The sequence below is a fragment of the Patiria miniata genome, unplaced genomic scaffold (genome assembly GCF_015706575.1).
Source record: "Patiria miniata isolate m_02_andy unplaced genomic scaffold, ASM1570657v1 HiC_scaffold_4, whole genome shotgun sequence".
In the NCBI taxonomy this organism is placed as follows: Eukaryota; Metazoa; Echinodermata; class Asteroidea; order Valvatida; family Asterinidae; genus Patiria; species Patiria miniata.
In genome coordinates this window covers 4,807,939-4,831,817 of record NW_024037071.1, presented here as the reverse complement: position 1 = coordinate 4,831,817, position 23,879 = coordinate 4,807,939, and the positions used below count along the sequence as shown (strand labels likewise).

At 42.4% G+C, this 23,879-nt stretch overlaps 2 protein-coding genes across 2 annotated transcripts; one reads left to right on the top strand and one right to left on the bottom strand.

Moving 5' to 3' along the window:
• Positions 1-717: 717 nt before the first annotated feature.
• Positions 718-17,543, bottom strand: LOC119739734 (beta-1,4-galactosyltransferase 7-like). The gene is made up of 7 exons (XM_038214771.1): positions 17,454-17,543; positions 8,195-8,213; positions 6,141-6,557; positions 5,296-5,527; positions 4,627-4,710; positions 3,700-3,804; positions 718-2,969 (listed from the first exon to the last, which is right to left on the bottom strand). The coding sequence occupies exons 3-7, from the start codon at positions 6,524-6,526 to the stop codon at positions 2,814-2,816; spliced, it is 963 nt and encodes a 320-aa protein (XP_038070699.1). The 5' UTR covers positions 6,527-6,557; positions 8,195-8,213; positions 17,454-17,543; the 3' UTR covers positions 718-2,813.
• Positions 17,544-19,029: 1,486 nt separating this feature from the next.
• Positions 19,030-23,148, top strand: LOC119739858 (homeobox protein vent1-like). The gene is made up of 3 exons (XM_038214967.1): positions 19,030-19,855; positions 20,189-20,370; positions 20,516-23,148. Exons 1-3 carry the CDS (start codon positions 19,261-19,263, stop codon positions 20,957-20,959), a joined length of 1,221 nt encoding a protein of 406 aa, XP_038070895.1. The 5' UTR covers positions 19,030-19,260; the 3' UTR covers positions 20,960-23,148.
• The last annotated feature ends 731 nt before the right edge of the window (positions 23,149-23,879 follow it).

The following is a 23,879-nucleotide window of genomic DNA, read 5'->3' as shown; positions in this document are numbered from 1 at the left end:
AAGTTTAGGCAGCGCGCGCGCAAAAGACTGTCAGTGTACTTTTTGGCCGTCTGTCAATATTGTCAAACAATTTCTTTTTTTCCAGTAACAGAATATTTAATAAAAAGCAAACTTGAGAAACGTCATACATGTTTTGTACACTATAAGACACTCATGGCATTTACCCTTTTTTTCTACCGACATTATTATCTCCGCCCAATAACTCAACTTAACTTAATTAGAACAAAACAAGTGCGAGTGCACGTAAGCTCTGACCGTCTTGCATGAAAGTCTTGCATGAATTCTATCAAAACGATTCCTGTCACAGTGTCGGAGCCCAAAAAATGCGACTTCGATGGCACATATGGAACACGTACCATACTTTAGATTTATAGTGATTTGTAATAAATACCACGTGACTATGACACTAATCCACATATTTTGCCCCCATTTGCATAAACATCTTTCCGAATTGTAGCAATTTTTGTTGAATAATTAATATAATTAATTTTTTTGCTGATGAAAATTTAAATTTGGTAGTTATATTTTATGGGAAACTTAGAGGGCTTAATTTGATCAATTTTCCAGGAACAGACAGACAGACAGACAGACAGACCACCAAATGACAAGCTCCTGCAGGAGCTTATTTAAAAGGCTAAGCTAAAATCACAAGATTATTTATTCGAGTTGCACAATCATATCCTTCAAATAACAAAAATAACAAATTAAACATTTGTGTTACCGTTATTAATATTTCTATTGCAACAACTAGGATAGTCATTATTACAATAGTAATTTTATAATCAGTTCAAATTTGATGTTACAAAATCTTTGACAATAAGCTATATAAACAAAATTGCATACGGTATAATTTTCTGTGAAACAGAAACAGAATTTTATACTTACTCAACCCAACAAAATGAATCACAATCGCGGGCTGTTTGTGATAAGCCTAGGCCTTGCTTTTTAAAAGAAGTTCATATCTGCATCTTTATAATACCAACATGTTGAGCAGATTATGCTTGTTCGACTAGATATGATAAAAGGTAGGCCCCAAGTAAAGAAAAACATGGGACTCATTTTGTAAGATACTGTCACAATTGTCTTGTGAAATAAAGGAACAAAAAGTCTAATACATTTTTAACTATTTATGGTTCATATTACAACTACTCATTACATCATTCGTATTTTTGTGGTTAAAACTTTCATTTTCTCTTCAGCAAAAATATGAATAAACAGTTAATTCAGCCTCTCATATTTAACTTTAATAATATCTCATATAATTCAGAACAGAGCGGTACAGAACCTGCTTTGGTGGGATGGAAACCAAGGGTTGTAATAATAAGCTTTATTTGGTCAGTTGTAATACATTTCTCGAAGCTTTCAACCAATTCTGTCCAGCTATAAACTTAAGCACAATATAATACCCTGTTAACATGCAGAACCCATGATATGGAATGTCAATGTTGAAGAAATCAGGCCTTCCTTTTTTTGTGTATTTTTGTACATCGCCAAATTCTAAAGTGTCCTTCGGATTTCTCAGTGATATTAATAGGGTCCAGATTTTTTTCAGGGGGGGGGGGGTTCTAAGTCTAACAACAAAAAGCTCAATTTGTCATCTCCAAATTTTGTAAGTAGGGGGGAGCAAGCAGATCACATGCCAGACCCTGATAATCTTGGTGAGACCATTGGTAAGCGTCAGACTGCATGAACTGTTTATCGGAGACGTCAAAAACACTACATGTACTTATTGGGTTTGAATACGGTTATTTGCATAATGTGTTTGAACTGAAAAAAAAACAAGCAAGCTGTTAATATTTGCAGCATACAGTTTACCCAATGGAGGTGCATAGGGTTATATAAAATTCCTTTGGTTATGACAAAAAAGCTCATGGATTTAGCCGAATCAAACTGCCCACATGTTTTGGCAGGGAATACATGTACAGTCGTGTCTCGTCAATACAAACTCGTTCAGACATAACCAAATTGTTTGTTATATCAGAATTTTGTATTATTAGAGGAACATCAGTCCCATTCATTGTGCACATAAATGCACAGGCGGGACTAAAGCTTTATGTTTGTTATAACCAGAATTTTGTATTAACAGAGTTTGTTCTAACGAGGTTCGATTGTACTATGTTAAAAAATTAGCTTGACAACAGGGAACAATGCATTGACACACACTTAGGAGCTGGAAACACAGCCATCACACCGTGTTCTAGTCTACGGTAACAAGCCTGGAGTTTACAGCAGTAGACTCATGGTGGACTCGATGCAAAAGTACCCCCTCGCTCGCTTACAAAGAGAGGGGGACCAGTGCGAGGGGCTTGAATGCACTGCTACAGTACACCTGCCACTCCCACGAAGACACATCAAAATTCATCGTCCCTACTTCATGCCATATGCACGGGAAACAAGTGAACGAACGCACGTGTCTCCCCTACAAACTTTCACGAGTGGTCACGGGGCGTAGTCTACAGTCCACAGTTCATAGTGAATATTACAAAGGAAAACTTGCTAATGCCGTTCCTAGATCCTCCGAAATCCTCCACTATACATGCAGGAGCCCAATGACACTTTCTTTACACTTAAAAAGTTTTAACAGGCATCAAGTAAGGCAGCATCCAAATCTAGAGCTATGGTCTAGGTCTTCAATCATTACAACTACATGGGATTATCCTCACAACCGACTTAGCCGTAGCTCTGGAAGCCAGTTTCGGACTCATAACAGTGGCTGGGCTCTGCTTTCCTCAATCCTGCAAAATCTTACAAAACATCCGGATGGATTTTGAGGGATCTGAGAAGGTAATAGGGTTTAGCTCCAAGTTGGACGTCTACGAATCATCGCACCAAGGGGTAGCCTCCACATCACAGTCAAACTTCACGTGTAACAAAGTCGCTTTGGCCCCGTTGATGCTGAGCTGTTGACGGCTGCGCACATTGTACTGGACATTGTGTAACCCTGTTTCTCTGTCTCTGTGAAAGGATTCCTGAAAATATAACCAAGAAGTGATAGTTTACAGGCTGTGTGACACTCTTCAATATGTATCTTTCCTTCATTGCCATTGGTCAGCTCTGCTTTATGTGTAAAATATACAGGGTGGTCCCCAAAAAACACAACCTCATACTTCCAATATCCAGAGACCTAAACAATTGATATGTATGGCTAGGAAATTTTGTTAGAAGAAAAATGATAACAAAAACTCCCGATTCGGTTCAGTAGTTTTGATTTCAGCGCCATTTTTGTGAACCAAAGTCGGGGGTTAAAACAATCCTTTTGTTCACTGCGTGCGATAAACCTAATTAAAGCCCCTGACTTTGGTTCACAAATATGGCACTGGAATCCAACCTACTGGACTGATAGTAACTCCTACTCAAGACTATCACAAGTTCATCGCAAATCCTTTGGTCTAAAGTATACGAATAGCCTACCCATTTGACTTAGCAGAAAGTTCACATCCATTCTTGTTGACATTACAGCTCTGGAGTGTTTTTGTAAAGGCCCAGTGGTCATTGAATCCTGCAAACTATACCCAGTCATTTGGAGGGCATTTAATGCGGCGCCTCACCCGTCACATTTTTGTTGGCAAGACTGTGAGCTGGATGGGAACTTTCATTGAAATCAGATAACCATTATTCGGTTTGAAAAAAAAAAAGGATAACCGGTTTTGAGATCTCCGAGTTCTCCCACCACTACTTGCACAGTTGACATTTCCTTACCCTATGTTGGTTGCCGATTCTCTTCATGTCCCTTTTCCTTCGTTTCTTGTCGTGGATGTGGAAAAATGTTTTTCTTCCAGTGGTAATGCCTTTGGGCCTGGTAATCTGTCGAGGGTAAAATGAGTAAAAACTGACATGAACATCAAAGTATTTATGATATTAACTTTCAATAATTTATAAAGTTAGTTTAAATTGCTCCAATTTACTGAAGTTAGTTAGTCCACATTTTGTTTGCGATCGGTCACATACATGTATCCGTGAACGGGTGCAATCCAGCTAGTCTGGTTCCCTGACCTGACAATGCCCCGACAATTGCCCACACACATAAAACAAATAAGGCATTTTTTTAATATTCAAAGTAGCTTATAAGACTTAAGCTTCTGCCAAGATGACATGACCTTTTGTCCCTCAAATAAAGATATTCACATTAACGTAAAGAACTGGAAGTGCCTTTTGAAATGTACAAAATCCGAAAATTATAACTTATTGGCCACGAAGGTGAAATTCAAAGATTTCATTAAAAAAAAAACTCTTGCATCGCTTTTCAAAATGCTACACTGAACCACAATACTCCACACATAAAAATCTCAACTCCAACAAGTTTATAAAGATCCTCAATCCTTTGACATCATCAAGAAAACCCTGATTGATTCATAAGGATTTTGGGGTTAGGATGAAGGTAGTGATCGGGTGCAAGGCAGTCGTTGCTCCGTGGGCCGTCCAAAGATGCGCTGGTTGGATAACATCCGTGAATGGTCTGGGTGTGACACCAACGAACTATAGGCAGCAGCACTGGAAAGACGGGCTGTGGTGGGAGCGGAGCCAGTGATCCAAACTGTGTATAATTTGAGGAGGAGACCACGGGCAAATGCCTGTCTAACGAGTGAATGAATGAATGACTGATGAAGGTAAGGTAGAGTTACTAACCTTCATTTGTGCTTCTTGTATCCTCATGTACAGCTCATCGTCTTCTCTGCCCCACCCCCAGAATCGATTGGATAAACCGTTCAACTAATGACAGGTTGGGCAAAATCAGAAGAAAAAAATATTAGCACTCTTTCATTTTGAAACGTAATATAGTCTTCATCATGGCATATACAAATATAATATAATATAAATATAATATAAATCTCAAATTCATAAAACCACTTTCTGCTTGACAAAGTTTACTTAACCCTTTCTCTACCTGATCCTCCAAATCACTTCAGTATTTGAAAAAAAGTGACTCGCCCATGTTTTTTGCACAGCCCGCCAATATCTGCCACTGTACTTTGGGGTGAACCACAGTACACTGCAAGAACTGCCAAAGGGTATTGACAGAAAGCTTGGCCATGCTGTGAGGAAACTCTTTGGTCAGCAATAAACAATGAGATAGCTGCAAATGATCTACTCTACCTTTACACAAATTCCATTGTATAGGCTCCTTTACATTGCAAGTCTAACTCCCTGCGCTTATTACAGTGGAACCTTCCTCCACTGCAATTTCAAGCCCTGTATTATCTAATACTGGCTGGGCATTAATCCTACAAAATCTTACAAAACCTTCTAGTGTATTTAAGGAATTCAGAAAGGTTACTATTAATCATGAATACTTACTTGATCAAACTGTTCTACCGACATCAAAATAATTCCACCAATGAACTCTTCGTAGTCATATTTAGGGTGAAGTTCTGGAGCAGACACATGATAAGGCCCATCCTTCACATTGGAATAGTGGTATGTGATGGCAGGGTTTCTGGGAAGAAGGTCCACATCGTGCAAGGCGATGTAGTTGCACTTGTCACGAGACTCCTTGAAGCCAACGTTGAGAAGTGATGCTCTGTTAAATCTGAGGCAGGGAAAGGCATGGATGGCACATACTTAAGATACATGATAAGATGGTCGGCTCGTGCGTAAAGTGCCCGCCTCTGACCACTGTGGCCTGGGTTTGATTCCCGGCTCGGACCATATGTGAGTAGAGTTGTTGGCTGATTCTCTCCTGTGCCACGAGGGATTGCATAAAATCTGCATTTTAGGATAATCAGACATTCGACCGTGGCTCTGCACGCGTGAATGTCTGATCCAGAGACTACCCCCAACTTGTGTATCCATGACCACACTAGAAAATCCTTCCAAAATGTACACCCCCCCCCCCAGCAAAAAAACCCTGACAATTTGCAAAGTCCCAATAGAACATTTTTATATTTAATATTCCAAGGCAACTAAGTCAAATGTAGATTATTTGTGGTAGAGTTGAGCTCCATGCAAAATATTACAAACACACTTGTTGATTTTGAAGACTCTGTGAGAGTTAGGGTTAAAACTAAGTTACCAGTTTAGTAGTAGTTGTACAATTCTGTCATTCTGTCTGTAAATGCATCTTACATCACAAGAGCTCCCCCCCCCCCCCCACCTACATGTACCCCCGGCTCCTTTCCTCCCCAGTCAGGCAATCGACTCACCTATGCGCGTCAATCTGGTTAATAACTACAAATCTATGCCGCACCATCTGTTGTGATAAAAACTTGTCCATGTACGGCACAAACTCCATCAGCTCTTCAAAGCGATCCCGGTGGGGCACAAGAATGCAGAGGACATGAGGGTCCCAGCTCGCGTCTCCCACCGCATCATCCCCCTCCTCGCCGCCTCTCTTAGCCGTTTTGCAGTTTGTAAGTGCATCATCTTTAGTCCTAATTTCCTCTTGGAGATTGCGTACTTTCTGCACCAGGACATCGATGCTGGCGCAGGTACAGTCGTCAGTGATGGAGAAGAGAATGAAGCTGGTCAAGCAGACAGTCAAGACGACCAAGATAAGACGAGTGGGGGTCAGTAATCGGTAACAGGCCATCTGGAACTCCAGTCAACACCAACATGTTTATCTGACAAACAACAATACAAAGCGGTTTATTTTTTTCCAAAGTTAGTCTTATCTTAATTGTTATATTCTTTTTATCAATTACACTGTGTTTTATTTAGAAGAAAAACTGTCTCGTTTTGGGACCCAACAAGTATTGCCCATGGAGTATATACAATGATCCTATACAATTGTATTGAATTCTATTACTACTAGGCCTAGGTCAGGGAACCAAATGGTTCTGTAACGACAGCAGTTGAAAATAGCATTACCAGTTACGGCTGTCGTATTAAACGATAGCAACTAGTAGCACTAGCCACTACATTAGAAAAATAAGTTGAACAGTTTGAACTTGAGATAAACTTGAAGAATTATGAAGTCATTTTATTTTTACTGAAAAAAAAACAGTGAAAAACCTTAGTCACTACGGAATAGAAGTAAAACGAAAGAAAGGCCTGTACTTTATAACTTCACAATCTTTTCATTTGAGTTTTGTGTGCGTGTAGTCATTTATTGAATATGCCAAATCAGAATACTTAGTGCAGTATTCTGATTCGAAGCAGGTCGTTTCGTACCCAAGTCGTTTCGTACCCAAGTCGTTTCGTACCCAAGTCGTTTCGTACCCAAGTCGTTTCGTACCCAAGTCGTTTCGTACCCAGTCAATTATGATGCACAAAGGAGATTAAGCCAGTCATGCAAACACGGAAAATACATACACAGACAAGCTAGATCAAATCTGTGAATTAACTTGCAAAAATGTTCTTTCTCCATCGGTGTTTTCTTGGCATTTTTACGATGTCTTTCTCAGCATTTTTACGATGTCGAATCCGACCAGTTGACAGAGCGCTGAGCACGTGCCTGCGCCTGCATAGCCATGCTAGCGCTATCGATCGCATAGCTGTGCACAGACTAGTTACCGCATTTCATCATTGGCCCCTGCGCGGCGCGGCGGGAACCAGTCGTCGCCGCATTGCGCTTATTATGCACGTGATTATAGACATCGAATTGCGAAGTACATGTAGTTGAATCGCGCAGTGAATTTGTAAAAATAACGGAGTTTTCTTTTGAAAAAACAGCGAATGTAAGTAAGAAAACAATAAATACAAGCATTTTTTTGATGCAAAAGGGTTGTTGAGAGGTACTTTGTAAAGACAGACAAGACATAAGATTTTTATTTTTATTTATTCAATCATTTTTTAATTTTTTTTTTTTGGAATCGCCGATACAATTTTTAGGGTCGCAGCCTAAAAATAGGGTCGGTCGGGTAACCGGAAGCAGAACTATTCTTTCTTTTTTTGGGCCTAATTATAAAAAGTACAATTCGAAAAACTGAAAAGCAACCAAAGAAAATCACGCTACAATATAGAAGACAAACATGAATCCTGGGTGCGAAACGACCTGGGTACGAAACGACCTGGGTACGAAACAACCTGGGTACGAAACGACTTGGGTACGAAACGACCGACATTCTTCTGATTTGGCATTTTCACGAAACGGATGCAACGTATTCGATCATGGACCAATGGAAAATTCGGATTCTTGCCGAGGGATCACTTGTTAAGACCTCCTGAATATGTATTCCAATTAAACCACAATATTTGACGCTAATTACAAATACAAACAGCTTATTGTGAGTTTTATGATTAATTTTAACAGACTTACAGAGAACTTCGTCACCGCACACATACGAACTTGGCCTATGCATCGTGCGGGAATTTGCACGCCTGCGCACTTGCAGTCATTTTTAGAAAAATATGTCGGTGACTTGCCTACGTCACAGACAACCCGAACGTTTGCGGGTCAATCCAGGTCAATTCCCGCGCGGACCATCTATTTTTGAACCGATCGATATTGCGGTCGGCCGATATGTAATCTGATACGTTCCCACGCCACGGCAAGGCACTATGCATACATGCTGCATACAAATACGTATACGTGTATGTACATGTATTGGATGGATCGGCGAGCTTCAAGTCAATTTTTTCAAATCGGAGTTCGACTCGAAGCTTGCTTCATTTTATTTTTGACCAAAATGCAATTTGGCATTACATGTATATTCAAAGTTACATAATAATACAGCAAATATGAAAGACCGTTTAGATCTCTACATCATTTGTTGTGAATTAGCCACTGGAAAACACAGTACAAAATAACTTTATTTACGTTTAATAACTTTTCAAAATCTGCACCTGTGGTTTTTAGTATTTTACGACGATGGAAAAAAGAAACATTTTTAAAGTTCTTTATCCTTTTTTCCCCGGCATATTTTTAAAGTTATATTTCATTGTCATAGTGCTAGCCCAGGGCGGATAGGCATCGTGTCTTTTTGCTATCAGTCTTTATGTTATCATTTTAAAAATTATTGTGTTTTACAGGCATATTTTATTCATAGGTTAATTTAAATGTAAGTTTTACTATTGTCAGTTCTTGCATGCTGTTTTTACTGTTTTTACTCTTTGATTTACACCAGGACAAGAATGTGTTTGCTTTTAATTTAGATGACTAATACAAGTACGAATATGAATGTTCACCACTTGTCAATAATGTCGAGAAGTTATAACAACAAAGGCATGAAAATAAAAGGAAATACACTTGATGCCAACTTCACGAAAGGGGTAGATCATGGGGGCAATTCCGAAGAGTCGTCAAAGAACAGACGCAAAACAAACAATCCAGATTATAATCTCCCCCAGGCTAATACATAGTCAAAAACCCGTTCTTTAAAAATCGAATCAGAGTAAGTAAGCAGTAAGCAGTAAGCATGACAAGTCTTTCTGGTCCCTCCCCTGTTCATACCAGACCCCTTGTGGTTTGCCATCTCCCTTTGTTTCTTTGTTCTCTCATCCACCCTCCCCTGCATCTTTCCACACCTTTCCCACCTAATCCTCCTTTTGTGTTTCTTCTTTCACCCCTGCATGTTTGTGTGCACCCCCTTGTTAATGCATGTGCCTCTGTCATTTCTGTTTTATTAGCCTCTGAAGAAGAACTTGCTAAGTTCGCAACGTCAGGCCACATTAATGTTTAGATTTAAGTCTTTTAAAAAATAGTTTTGAAATTTTTGAATCAAATTGCAAAAGGTTTTCAGCGTTTTTACGGAGGGACTAAATTATCAATCCAAAAATCATACCTTTTTTCAAAATTCTTGTTCCGGCTGAAATTGCACGCAACGAACATTTTTTGGAAAGAAGTCTGGGTCAAAATCAGATAAAATCAACGAAATCATAACAATCAATGTTGAGAAAACTTCACCTGAATGTCTTTTGATTTTTTACGAAGAGACAAATTCGTGCAAAGGGTGGGGAATGGGTATCGGCAATTTGCCAAAACAACAAGTGTGTGGGATTTAGTTTTCACGACCAGACAAACATCTATGGGGATTAGTTACGATACCGGTACCTCGCAATTGTTGTTCCATTATTCTGTAATTGGTACATCTTTGAAGTTTCATCTGTGTTTCAAAAGTTAGTCAGTAGTATGCGAAATGTTTATTCCAAATCGTGACCAACTTAAAACCTCTTTTCTGACAACCACTGCAAGTTCAACGGGTGCATTATGTTATACCTGTTCCCCAAACCTAACCCTAACCGTTAAACCCCAACACCTATTGCGGCAAATTCACCCCTTCGTGAAAACGCTGACAAATTGGAATAAGCGAAATCTGGATAAAGTCAACACTGATAACTCAAAACCTGAAAGTCAAACCATCCCTCCATGGTCAAAGAAAACTGCATAGTACTACGAAATAAAACAATATATATATACCCTGATTAACCAAATTTCGAGTTGTTCCGTAGCTGCATGGGAGGCTATACTATCAAGGTTGGGGCCTTAGGCCTATATATCGCAAGTCCGACTCCTCCGATGATAAACCTGGACCCCCGCCACGCCTCGGAAGTCCGAAATTTCCAAATTATTAGGCGTCGGACTGATGAGGTGTCGGACCTAGGCGTCGGAATTTTATAACAGTTATGGGCCTTATATTAGATTTTGCCGGACTTGGGGCCTATATGCGTCTGACATAATTCATGATATGAGGCTTAGCGGAGCCCTTAAGATTTCCCTTTAAGTCCAATGTTATTGAAAGGTCAGAAACGATGGAAAATGATGAATACTCCGAATACAAAATACTCTAAATAATTATGGAGAACTAGTGATCAAAGGCATCTTGTGAGCGAATAGTTCGTCAGTACTGATTGTTATTCTCCTCTGATGTCATTGTGTATCGTCTAAACATGAGAATGCAGTTTCTATTTTGTTGGTTTCTGACAAAGGAAGGCATTTCAAATACATGTATTTTGCACCAATTTTTAGAGAAAATATTCTGAACTTGCGGAAAAAGGACCCACCAAGTCAGAACGTCGGCCAAAGAGGCGAAAAAAGATATGGTTTTTTTTGCATGCGGGAGGTGTTTGGTACGCCCACGGGGGTACGGACGTGCGGATCCAGATAATCCACCCTAAGAATTTCTGTGTAATAAGCCATGCTAGAGTAAACTTTTAAATAATAAAACATGAATCAATGAAGTTGGAGGCTCACTCGGATGGCAGGTAAGGGAGCCGCTGGTACGTTCAAGTTTGACACCACCGAGGAGAAAGAGAAGGCTGCCGGCCAAGGCTAATGCAGCTAAGGAGAAGGAGAGAATCAAGGCCAAGAAGGAACGGGAAATGAAAGCCAAGATTGCAGAAAAGCCAAGAAAGCCAAAATGGTGAATAAAGTCAAGAAACCCGCGCCGAAGAAGTCACCCAAGAAAGCTGCCAAGAAAACGCCATCCAAGTCAAATATACATCTGTCAAGAAATCCTCCACCAAGCCATGCCAGCCAAGCCAGCCAAGAAGCCAGCCAAGAAGCCAGCCAGCAAGAACACATCGAGCAAGCAGAAGAAAGTGTCGGCCAAGCCTTCGAAGAAATCATCGAATCAACAAACTAAAACCAAAACGGCTCTTTTCAGAGCCACAACATTTTCACAAAATAGATATGAGATATTCGTTTCTGCAATTTGCATTTTTATTAAATTTTATATTTTTCATGATTACTGTTTTTAAGTTTTCGTATAAAGCCCCCCCCCCCAAAAAAAACCCAAAAACATCATTGCATGAAAATAAGATATTTTCACCCCATATTCCGTCACCGACACCACGAAGTAACACTACCGTGTTAAAGCATATTTTTTTCGATTTTCAGTTTTCTGGATTTTTTAACATTATTCATCAAGGCCTACCATTGCACGAAGTTCCAAAGCTTCAAGAGCTTTACTTTAATAATTACGCTAAGTATCCATGGCAACTTTTGCGCAAAAGTGACAATTTCGTTTTCACGAAGTAACACTCAAGTTCCATTTTCCATTGCAATGCATGGCGCGCACTCTGCTCATAAGTGAGCAAAAACGTTTTCACGAAGTAACACTCTTCTTGTAGCAAGTTGTATGAGCGCGCGCGTGCTGACCTGAAGTTGCACTTTCCTCATGTTAAATACATTGAAGAGCGTTACTTCGTGAAAACGAAAATTTACAGTTTCGCAGCTTTTTTGGTTTCACGAACTAACACTCATCTTTTTTCTCTTATTTCTTGTTTATTTAATACACAAACGAGTGAAAAACAGCAAATTTAATAAATTCAATTCATCAAATGTCCAGAACGAGAAACCCAACTGAAAATACTCTGTCGTTTTGACGCAAAGTGCTGTTTTAGAAGGCGTTCAACTTTAGTTGCCGTTTTCTCCGATTGCCAGTTTTTACTGGTATGTAGATGGGTGTTACTTCGTGGTGTCGGTGACGATTCCATTCCGCGCCAGGGGACAGCGCAAAGGGTGAATAAAAAAAACCATGATATTCCAACCTCCTGATTCGGAGTACTCTAAACTCCCCCCCCCCCCCCCCCCCCACACACACACACACCCACACACACGCACGCTTAATTGCACAGGCGTAGAAGTGGGGACGCGGCCCCATCCCCCATTTGCCCCCATCCCCCATTCGCCCCTCCCCCCGTCCCTAACGCCCCCTTCCCCGGGGTCTGGATAATGGTGCACGGAAAAAAGGAAAAATTAGGAACAAAGGAAATTTTATCCCCGCCCCGCCCCAAGGGGTCGGGATAATTGGCAAGGCCAAAAGGGTCAATACACAATGTGCATGGAGTGTTCCCGGTGCACCGCCCCCTATCTCCCCACCCTTCCAACCTGCACTCCAACCCGCGGGCCTCCCTCACCCCACCCACTCAACCCCGTCCCGTCGCTTTGGGATAGTAAGGGACGAAAAAAAAGGCCATCAACAAACGGAATCCTTGCTTTGTAACGCTTCTTCCATAGCTCCTGCACGGGTGCATGTCTATGTTCCCCAATTCCGATGTTCCCTAATACCGATGTTCCTCGAAATCCTTACCAATATAACCCTAACCCTAACCCTAACCCTAATCCTATGGATTTGGGGGAACATCGGTATTGGGGAACATCGGTATTGGGGAACATCGGGTAGATCCCCTGCTCTGCTGCACGTACGTACGTGTATACTGTATACAGACTAACTGATCATTCGCAATTTTTGGCATTTCCTTCGAAAAATGTCCATGCATATTGCTCGCGACCATCGCACAATCAAACCGACCACCCACATGTGGCACACCATTCGACAGCTAAAATCCTCAACTATTCGAAATAAATTCATTTGAATTTGAACCAAATACTGGAAAGAAGACAAACGGGATTGAAGAGATGGACTCCTACTCCTAGCGAGAGTGGCCGAAATTGATCGACGACGATGTCATGCGCGTATTTTAAAGCAAGAATTTGACGATTGCGTCATAAAATTCGGCGCTGTTCACCTAATTTGCATACGAAGGTTTCTGTGAATAGTTTGTTGTGGCCCCCACCCTCTGCCCCAAGGATCGGGATTATAATGCAAGGACCAAATCAAAAGAAGATTGAGAAATTCCAGGCCCTCCCAATCTGCGGCTCTCCCGGGGATATTCAACCCTCCTGGTTCGGAGTACTATAACCCCTCCACCTCTCTCTCCCCCTCTCTCTCCCAGGAATGATATTCCATCCTCTTTGTTTTGGGAAATCCAACCCGTCCCCCCCCCCCCTCCACCCACGGGCAAGCAAGTCTGAATAAAATCACTTGAAGAATATGCAATCCTTTGTTTGGTAAATCCACCAGCCCTGCCCACTCCCACACCCACCCACTGGGCATGCAGATTTGGAACTTAGAATCACTGGAAGAAAATCCCCCGACCCCCAACAACCCCTACCCGGCCTCAACCCCCCCCCCCCCCCACCCCAACCCAGTCCCTTCTCGCAGTAAAAAAGAAAGTCTGGTCGGGAACGTAATTGCACCACCACCGTAAAAAGACAAAAATCACTGTTGGAAAAGAAAATAATTTCAGCTTTCTTGGCATGGCTTGAACCGCACACCCCGCCCCCGCCACACCCCGGGGGTCTGAATATGATATCCAGGACAGGGGAAATGAAATGAAAGGGGTAGGCCTACTCCCAATAATGTAATAAAGGTGCATCATTCATCAGAAAACAAAAAATCTTGCTTTTTAGATTAATTTTGTTTTTTTTATTAGAACGCAAGCGGTGATGGCGTGATCAATTATTGAAAATCATTTGCAATTTTTGGCTGTTCCATCGAAAAATGCCAATGCATATTGCTCGCGACCATCGCACTATCAAACCGACCACCCACATGTGGCACACCATTCGACAGCTGAAAACCTCAACTATTTGGAATAAATTCATTTGAATTCGAACCAAATGTTGGAAAGAAGAAAAATAGGATTGAAGAGATGGACTCCCAGTGAGATTGGCCGAAGACGATGTCATGCGCGTAATGAAGCAAGAACTTGACAATGACGTCATCATGAGCGGAGCTGTTCGCCTAGTTGCATACGAAGGTTTCTGTGAATAGTTTGTCGGGGCCCCCACCCTCTGTCTCCAAGGGTCGGGATATAATGCAATGACCAAACTCCGCTGGATCGACGGCCTCACCAGATGGAGCGGTCTCAGCGTGGATAAACTAACTGCGGCGACCCTTCAGCGAAGGAAATCACCCCTTCACCAGTCACACAACCCAGAAGAAGTGGACGGTTGTTGCGTCAACGGGCAGTAGCCTACCACGTCTGATGATGATGATGATGATGATGATGATGATGAAAACAAAAGAAGATTGGGAAATTCCAGGCCCTCCCCTTCTGATGCTCCCCGGGATATTCAACCCTCCTGGTTTGGAGTACCTTAACCCCCCCCCCCCCCCCCGACTCATGTGGCCCCACCACCTCTCTCCCCCCAAGAGCAGCACGTCTTAGGATTAATAACTAAAAGAACATAAAGGACATTCCACCCTCTTTGTTTTGGGAAATCCCCCCCACAACCCCTACCCGGCCTCAACGGGGTCCGCTCATAAGTCCGACGCCTCATAAGTCCGACAAAATCACATCCCCTAACCAAATAAAGGCCCATAAGTCCGACGCCTCATAGGTCCGACGCCTAATAAATCCGACGCCTCATAGGTCGACGCCTCAAAGCTCCGACGCCTCGTAAGTCCGACACTCGTTTTTCCGTTGTCGGACTTTTGAGGCGTTGGACTTATGAGGCGTCGGATCTATGAGGCGGAATAAATAAAGTCCGACGCCTCATAAGTCCGAAATTTCGGACTTATGAGGCGTCGGACCTATGAGGCGTCGGACTTATGATACGGTCCCGCCTCAACCCCGGCCCGGTCCATGATATCGCAGTAAAAGAAAGTCTGGTCGGGAACGTCATTGCACCAAATTAAAAGACAAACTTCACTTGTTGGAAAAAACAATTTCAGCCCTCTTGGCGTGGTTTGAACACCACGCTCCGCCCCCCCCCCCCCCCCCCCACCGCCCCATCCCCAGGGTCGGAATATGGTATCCAGGGCAGGGGAAAGGAAAAAAAGAAAGTGGTATTCCCAATAATAAAGTCACATCATTTATCAGAAAACAAAACATCTTGATTATTTGGTGACTGCTCTATGTTCCGACACCCCTATGTTCCGACAACCTAGATTGTGTTACTCCCGGTTAGGGTTAGGGTTAGGAATAGGAATATGTGCAGTCGGAACATAGGGGTGTCGGAACATAGAGGTGTAACCGATCATTTTATTAATCTTGGGTTTTTATTAGAACGCGCGCGGTGCCGGCGGGCCGGATATAGCCGGCGTGATCAATAATTGACAATCATTCGCAATTTTTGGCAGTTCCAGTGATAAACTTCCATGCATTTTGCTCGCGACCATCGCACTATTAAACCGACCACCCACTTAGGCCACACCATTCACCAGCTAAAAAACTCAACTACTCGGAATTAATTCATTTGATTTCAAACAAAATGTTGGAAGGAAGAAAAACAGGATTGAAAAGATGGACTCCCTTGGACAATACGAAGTTTGAGTTCCAAAAAGGAAAACGCGAAAACAATATTTTAATCGTCAAAACTCACCCTTTCATTTTGACGCTGTCTTCGGCAAAAGGAAGCGGACATCATTCTGTTGCTTTCAGCATGTAAATTTCTGGCAGGTGCATCCTCCGATGTAGGCCTACAGTGATATTATTCATAAAACTGAAGGAGTCTGGCCGAAAATTGGCCGAAGTAGATGGCATGCGCGTCAGCAAGAATTTCATGATGATGCTATAATGAGCGGCGCTGTTTACCTAATTTGCATATCAAGATTTCTGTGTTGGTGGGGGCCCCCACCACCCACCGGCCACTAGGGTCGGGATATGTTGCAAGGACCGAAAAAAAGAAAAGGAAATGTGAAATTCCACCCTCCTCCTTTTGAGCCCCCCCCCCCCGGATTTTAAGCTTCCTGGTTTTGAGTACTCTACCCCCGACCCCCTCTACACTCACGAGGCATCCTCCCCCACGCCCCCCCCCCCTCCACCGGCAACCCCTTATGTGCACTCCCCTTCCATGGAGTCCTGATATGGTGCAGGTGTTAGAAATGAAAGACAGGAAATATTCCATTATCCTGGTTCTCAGTACCCCCCTCCCGTTCCTTTCCCCCCACCCAGGGGACCCCACCCCACCCCTCAAGGTGTTTGGATATATGCAATGGCCCTTCACCCAAAGAATGTGCGTATTCCACCCACTGTGTCTTTGTTCCCCCGCCCCCACCCCATCCCCTCCCCCTCCCCCTCCCCCTCCCCCCCCGCCCCCACCCCACCTGCAGGCCTCCCCCGCCCCACCCGCGGGCCATCCCCACCCCAACCCACCGCCCAACCCCGTCGCATCGGGATACAGGGGAAAAGGGACAGAAAAAAAGAGACACACACACATTTCATCAAACGGGATCCCTTTAATCAAACGGGATCCCTTTAATCTTCGTAACCGTCTTCCACTGAGCTATATATATCTCATGCACGTTGCACGTGTTTATATCACGTGATTACTTCACTATCATTCGCAATTTTGGGCAGTTCTAGCGAGCAATTTTTATGCATATTGCTCGCGACCATCGCCGTATCAGACCGACCACCCACATGTGCCACACCACTAAAAAGCTGAAAACCTGTTCTATATGGAACTAATTCAGGTTTTCCCCAACCAAATTCGAGAAGAAAGAAATTTAGGATTAAAAAGATGGACTCCGTCGAAAAATAAGAAGTTTTGGTTCCTAAAAAAAAACACGCTAAAAAATGTTTGAACTGTCAAAACTCAGGCAATATTTCATCGATTTTGACGCTTTCTTCGGCAAAAGAAAGCAGATATCATGAGCTTTTCTACTGTAAATTTCTGGCATGTTCACTCTCCGATGCATAATGATTTCATTCATAAAACTGAAGTGAGTCGGGCTGAAATTGATGGCATGAGCGCAAGCACGAACTCAACGTTGACGTCATAATGAGGGGCGTGTTGACCCCAATTTGCATAGGTGAATTTTCGCGATAAGTTTGTATGTGCCGCATAATCTTACGACTGCCAAACTTCCTTCACACGTTGGAATGTCTTAAACCCTACGTCTTAATGCGGAATTACAAGCTGCTTGTGCAAGTTTTGTTGAGCACCTGACTTTGATTATTGCCATCCTAAGATCAAAAGAGGGCGCACTCCCGAAATAGTTTTGTTGGTCATGTTGGTTTGACGCGAGATCTGTTTGTTGGTCAGTAAGCCCGTCAGCACCCAACACTATGTGAACAAAACCCACATATTAAGTGTAAATACCCACGTGGCAAAAGTTCAAAACAAAACAAAAACACCCCAGATAAAGTACCCATAAAATGTTATCGAGCGGTGATTTCAAGCGGCAATTGAGGCAGACCTACATTCAGAGATGGCTCCAAGGGGAAAAATACGCTGCCTACAATGCAGGGTAATGATACAGGGGGAGGGGGGGGGGGGGGAAGGGCCAAGCACAGTATTAATTGTAATCCCATACAAACTTGATGTGACAATAAAAAACACTGCAGTACTTTTATTTGTAACGTAGTTTACAGATAGGACATCATTTCATTCGGTACCCAAACCCTTCCGAGATTAGTTCTCCCGCCTTCCATGAACTATTCCCTCTTGAAATTGTTTGCGGGGATATTCTTTGGGTAGTCACTGTTTGGGTGTAACCATGCTCCTTGAGAAAAAAATAACAATAGCTGCATCTGGTGCAACGATAGAGCGTATACAACGTAAGAGCAAATGTTCCACAAAATATCAGAGCAACATCATTGGGAAAACGGCACACCCACTTCCAAATCTTTGTCTCCCGCCCCTTCCCTTTTTTTTTTTAAATGACAGACGTTCTATATTATGAGATGCCCACATGAGAATATTAAAACAGCCTGTACGTTGATATGTCCGATTGTCCATGATTATGTCCGATTCTTAACGATATTCGATTTTGGACGATTTTTTCAAAAGCATAATTGATTATTATTATTTTCATAAACTCAAATCGAAAATAAATGATCATATTTTCGTATCTGGGGGCTAATTGTTGCCAATTTTACATTCCTGAAACATGACTAAACGACTAAGAAACTGAATCGAAATGCAAGCAAAAAGACTAGACCCGGTCTGCTTGCGAAAGCTGAAATAATTTTGATATCTTTCCGCGGACTGGTCTCATTAATAGCGTCGTTATTAGCTACCAAATTTAAATTGATGACGGTGCTGTGCCAAAAACGCACAGGAATGCCGACTTCAAAATAATTGTACTTTATAGTTTTATTCTTGTATGGATTTTTATAAAGTATCAAGATGAAAAGCTTGAATAGACCATTGGCGCTTAGTCAGATGGTCTATAGAACCCCAGCATGGCGGGAAACTGACTTTTGCTGTTGACAATTCGGGCGAATCGACCCTTTCCTCGAAAGCTCATTACGTGTATATTAGCCTTAAACATCAAAGACTTACACGCAAATACAATGCATAAGGAATACTGAGAAACTGTGCCCCGCGCTCATAAAAAGAACAATTAAGTTCTGGACAACACCCTAAGCACCGCTCAGTCATCTAATTCCACTGAGAGCGTTACTAAACGTCCCTTGTGGAACGGTCTGACCTAATTGTGCGCATTCTTTGAGGAACAAAAGCGACATAATCAACGGATTTCGAGGTATGGAAGGCAGCTATTGAAGGCTTATGTCATTAGAGGTCCAGACTGCTTCCTGGACTGTTAACGTACATTGATGGCGGTCACTTCCTGTATTTAGGCCGAGTTGGAGAAGAGATCACACATCGGTGTTAACCTTTAACGAGGTTACAGGACGCAAAACACAATGGAAAACACCATGGTTGATGACATGTTCACAAACAGCCAGGACGCCGTCTCAACACTGACAAACCGAAGCAACTACCTCGCCGAGCAAGGATCCACCTTCGGCAATCACTCCATCGTTGCGTGTAGTATCCCCTCCTCGCTCTGTCAAAGACAAGCTACTTCCACCGTCCAGCAACCGATAATATCGACTGGGACGGTGCCAGGTTCGGTTCCAGCCATGTCCGAGAGTTCCCAGATGGTGTACCACAGAATGACCAGTCCACAGCTCATGTCTTGGCCGATAAGCCAGACCATGGACCCGGCTACAATCAGGCGTCTCATGACCCCTCTCCATGTGGTCACCTCCTTCCGAAACGACAATTTCCCTCTGTATCCTCAAGATGCATCAACTACCGAAGGCGGGGGACTCCTCAAGATTGCCACAGAGGTTCACCCGTACCGCCCGCCCACTGAGGTCCAACAGTATACCTCCATGTATTCAAGTAGTCAAGGGCCTGGCTATCAAGATTCCATGATGACTGGTCATCGGCCAAGTAGCTGTCCAACTCTGGCCGTCGCACCCATTACCAACGGAGAAATCGGCGGTATTAAAAGTTAGTACAGAACATTTGTAGAATTCTTCAACTATTACATAAAGAAAAAGTATAATTTAAACTGAAAGTACTGTGGCGTTTAATGTTACGGGTATGCGATAAAAGAAAAGAAAAGGGGATATCGAAACTGCTTTCAAAGTTTGAACCTTGATCGGATGGACTTGGGATGTAACCATGTAGATTTATACCTGATTACTTTGTGTATTCTAAATTGCAATTATGAAATGGACCACGATCAATAATTTGACCAAGAGGTCACACAGGTAGATCATTCCCCGAGACACTTCTTTTTTGTGTCATAACTGTCTAACTCCCTTGTCTGAAAACTTCTAGGACCAGCATCAGAAGAGCCCGCCCCCAACGTCAACTGGCCCCAGCTGAAGAGGAGGAAAGGCCGAACGACATTCACCAAGGAGCAAGTTGACATGATGGAGGCTCATTTCCAGACAAGCATGTATCTGACTGTACGAGAACGCAGGGAACTAGCCCAACAACTTGCACTGGAGGACACACAGGTAGGAGAGCGTTTTCTAAACCTCAGCTTCAGCTCCCTTTGGTTTCAGGAGAAAGTTAAAAACAAACAAACAAACAAACATGAGGCATTATGTACACTAATTGTAACGTTGTCAATTCTATATTTCATTCCATTTTTTTATGCAGGTTAAAACCTGGTTCCAAAACCGACGCATGCGCTGGAAGCGACAACATCCCGAGAAGCAACTGACACCTGCCAAACCTCCAACATCACGTCGATCTCGTACCCAGGTTGTCAGACCTATGCAATGCCCTCCGACAGCATCACAGCCAGACCAGTTTGTGGTTCCAACCCCGCCACCGAGTGTGAGCACGCCCTCTGCCGTCGCCAGTAACACAAGACAGTCCAGTGAGTTGCCAATGACGTACCCGATGCTACCGCCCTCTCCTATCTATAACCACAGAATGGTGGCGCCCTCGCTGCAGGACAACTGTTACCCTGCCCAGGCAGTCTACGGTGTCCCAGTATTCCCTCATCACCTTCCAACTGGGTTCGGCATGCATCCCTGGATGTCGACTAACGCAGTTGGACCGCATGGGGGCGCCCAGTATCCCCCTCGTCATGTGTAAGTTTCCTGCATGTTTCAGCATGCATAAACCTGTTAGCCGAGGTGCCACGATTGGCCTTCTTAAGTATCATCGAGGCTTGAGTAAAATGGGCAGCCCCGCCTACAACTAAACAGTGACCAGTGTTTTAGGCCGGACACCAGTTTGTATGACAAAGGACACCAGTTATATGCGTGCGTCTGTTATTGAGGTAAATGAAATAAGAAAATATCATCGACAATTTTATTTTTCTATTACCAGTTTAAAGCAGTGACGCCTAATACCTCTGTATATATAGTTTGCAATAATGAAATAATTATGTATTGAACTATCAGACAGAATCATTTATTTGTTATTTACGAAAGTACTGCATGGCCATTTTAAGCTGCCTACAATCACCTGTAAATGTGTTATTATTGAAGGTTACAAAAAAAAGTTGTTAATGGCAGAATGGGCCCACTGCTCTCGCATGAAGCAATATGTGACGATTCCCCTCCCGATTAAACAATTAGCTATATCCAAACAACATCAAAAAGGATAAACTCTTCTTGAATTTTGAAAACTTATATATCTGCATTATTTCTTATAGTATTCTTATAAATCTGCATTATTTCTTGTAATATTCTTATGCTTAATGTGCGAACTAGTATAATGTCTCATCTTTATAAAACATGAACAGCTGCAACTTGCAGATAAGGTTTATATTGCCTCCATACATTTGACAGCACCCGAACTAAAAAAATTGTCAAATGTTGATGCGTTTAGCTCCGCAGTTACTCTTAAAATCGGGCTTTTCCCCTGGTTTCTTTCGATTCATCCGTTCTGTTGCACTTGGGTTGCGCCATGAAATAGCCGTCAATCTTCAATTATTGAGGACAGCGCCCTCGGATGGCCTTTCCCGTCCTGAAGAAAAGAACCAGTGTTTGCGTGTGATATTATTTGTGGTCGTTTTCTTTTGAAAGGATCAGAGAATAAGCCTCTGTACTGATGACGTCACACTTTGTTTACATGTGTGCATTCCTATGATGCTAAGTGGGCCCCCACTGGCTCCATAGGAGAGTGCACATGTAAACAAAGTGTGCCGTCATCAGTACAGAGGCTTATAGGTTGTTGTTTGTAAAGATTATTAAATATGTGTTCAAAAACCTGACATCATCCTTCCAACTTGTCATCCGAGTCAAACTATTGGGCAAAGGTGAGACTTAAAAGCAAGTCTAATTCACAAGCGACAGTCTAGTCTGTCGGGGAGTTAGTCAGTCAGTCAGTCAATCAGTACAAAGGGGAAACTAGTGATTGTAGGCTTGACCAGCAAAACTGCGATGCCAGGAAAATCAGATTTTCCAAAACCCTTCATCGGAAGTGGGCAAAAGAAGGAAACTATAAAGCTAAGAAAACATGGTTTTCACCCCACGGTCGCTGCCTTTGAATTATGCATCTCACATTCTCCCAGTCTCGCAAATTATGACTGTTAACGTCGTCCACCATGCATCATCTCCGGCGAATTCGGTATCAGACCGCCTAATCAGGTCTCGTTACCAAAATCTCAACGGTGCCATTACGGTCGTAATTTGCCCTGATTGCGGACCACTTATAAACCGTGACCAATAAATTAAGGGCCTGATTACTCGTAGGACCAGCCATGCGCTACCTGATTAATGCTATAGTTTTGTTTTGTCCCAGCAATTTTTTCTCCATGAAATTTTAATGCCGACGTCTTTAGTGTGTCGGGCTGCCGGCTCACCATTTGCATATCATTTATCTTCCCTCTCAATAGCTCCCTGGGATGGAGGGGAAATTGTTGATCCATTATTTTCTTTTTGGTCGGGATGCACTTCACAACTAGAAATTATGATATTGTTCTGAGGGAGAGAATAACTTCTCGTTATAACTAGGACAGGAATGACTTAATGGTTTAGCAATGCTGACAATCCGACAGACGGGACTATAAAGGCACAACACAGAACCTGAAGTAGTGACTTGTTGACTCTTTGTCTCAGTGTCTGTCATTTTGTGTAAAGAGTGGATCTTAAACTTTCAAAATTTAAGCATTATTGTTTCAGTATTAGGCATTGTTTTCAAGAAAAGGTCTAATTTTTGTATACTTTTGTGGCAATAATGTAGTAACGTTTCAAAATATTTATTATTTCTCAGTTATAAAGGACTAATTTGTTAAATAAAATGCCAATTATGTCCGGCAGGTCTGAAACAATGACTTACTGTATCATAATGTCATTCTTCTGGTTCACTAAAGCTGATCGTCTGCAAAAAAATAGTCGGAGTTAACATTCTCTGTCTCATTTTGTCGTCAGAAATTCAACAACTTTAATACTTAGCTCATGCAGTAATACTTTTTCGGCTGTTACTGTGGACCCATCACCGTCTTACGAGTAGTTGCCCTTGCACCTTGGCCCGTATGCTCGTACGCGTACGCGATATGGTCAAAACCATCCACTTATTCTCTTTTGTCCATACCCCTCCCCTTATTCACCGCCTGGGTAGGCAAGAGTCTTCCCATGTTCAATCTGAATTCCTCATGGTTTAATTCTTAAATGTTGAGGGTTTCACTTTTCGATCATGAAGGATTTTTGAGGCTGAGTGAAATTTTAAATTAAGAGACTTTGAAAAAGACTATGCATGTGCACAGTTCTCACAGATAGTCCAGTTGGGAATCGTTTGGTTTTTTAGCTATGAAACAAATACAATTTTTCCACATAAGTTATCTTCCCCGGCATTTAGCCTACCCCCATAACATTTCCGATGTAGTACCAAGTTGTTTTGTCTTCATTAAAGTTAACACTTTCATGAGTGCGCAATAGTTCTGATTTACATTCACTTGTTTATATTCGTAAAGTTCCCTCAGTATTACTTTGGATCCTCTACTGCATTTCACGATGCGAACAGAACAAGACAATCATATCTTCCACAGAGACCTCATCACGTCCCC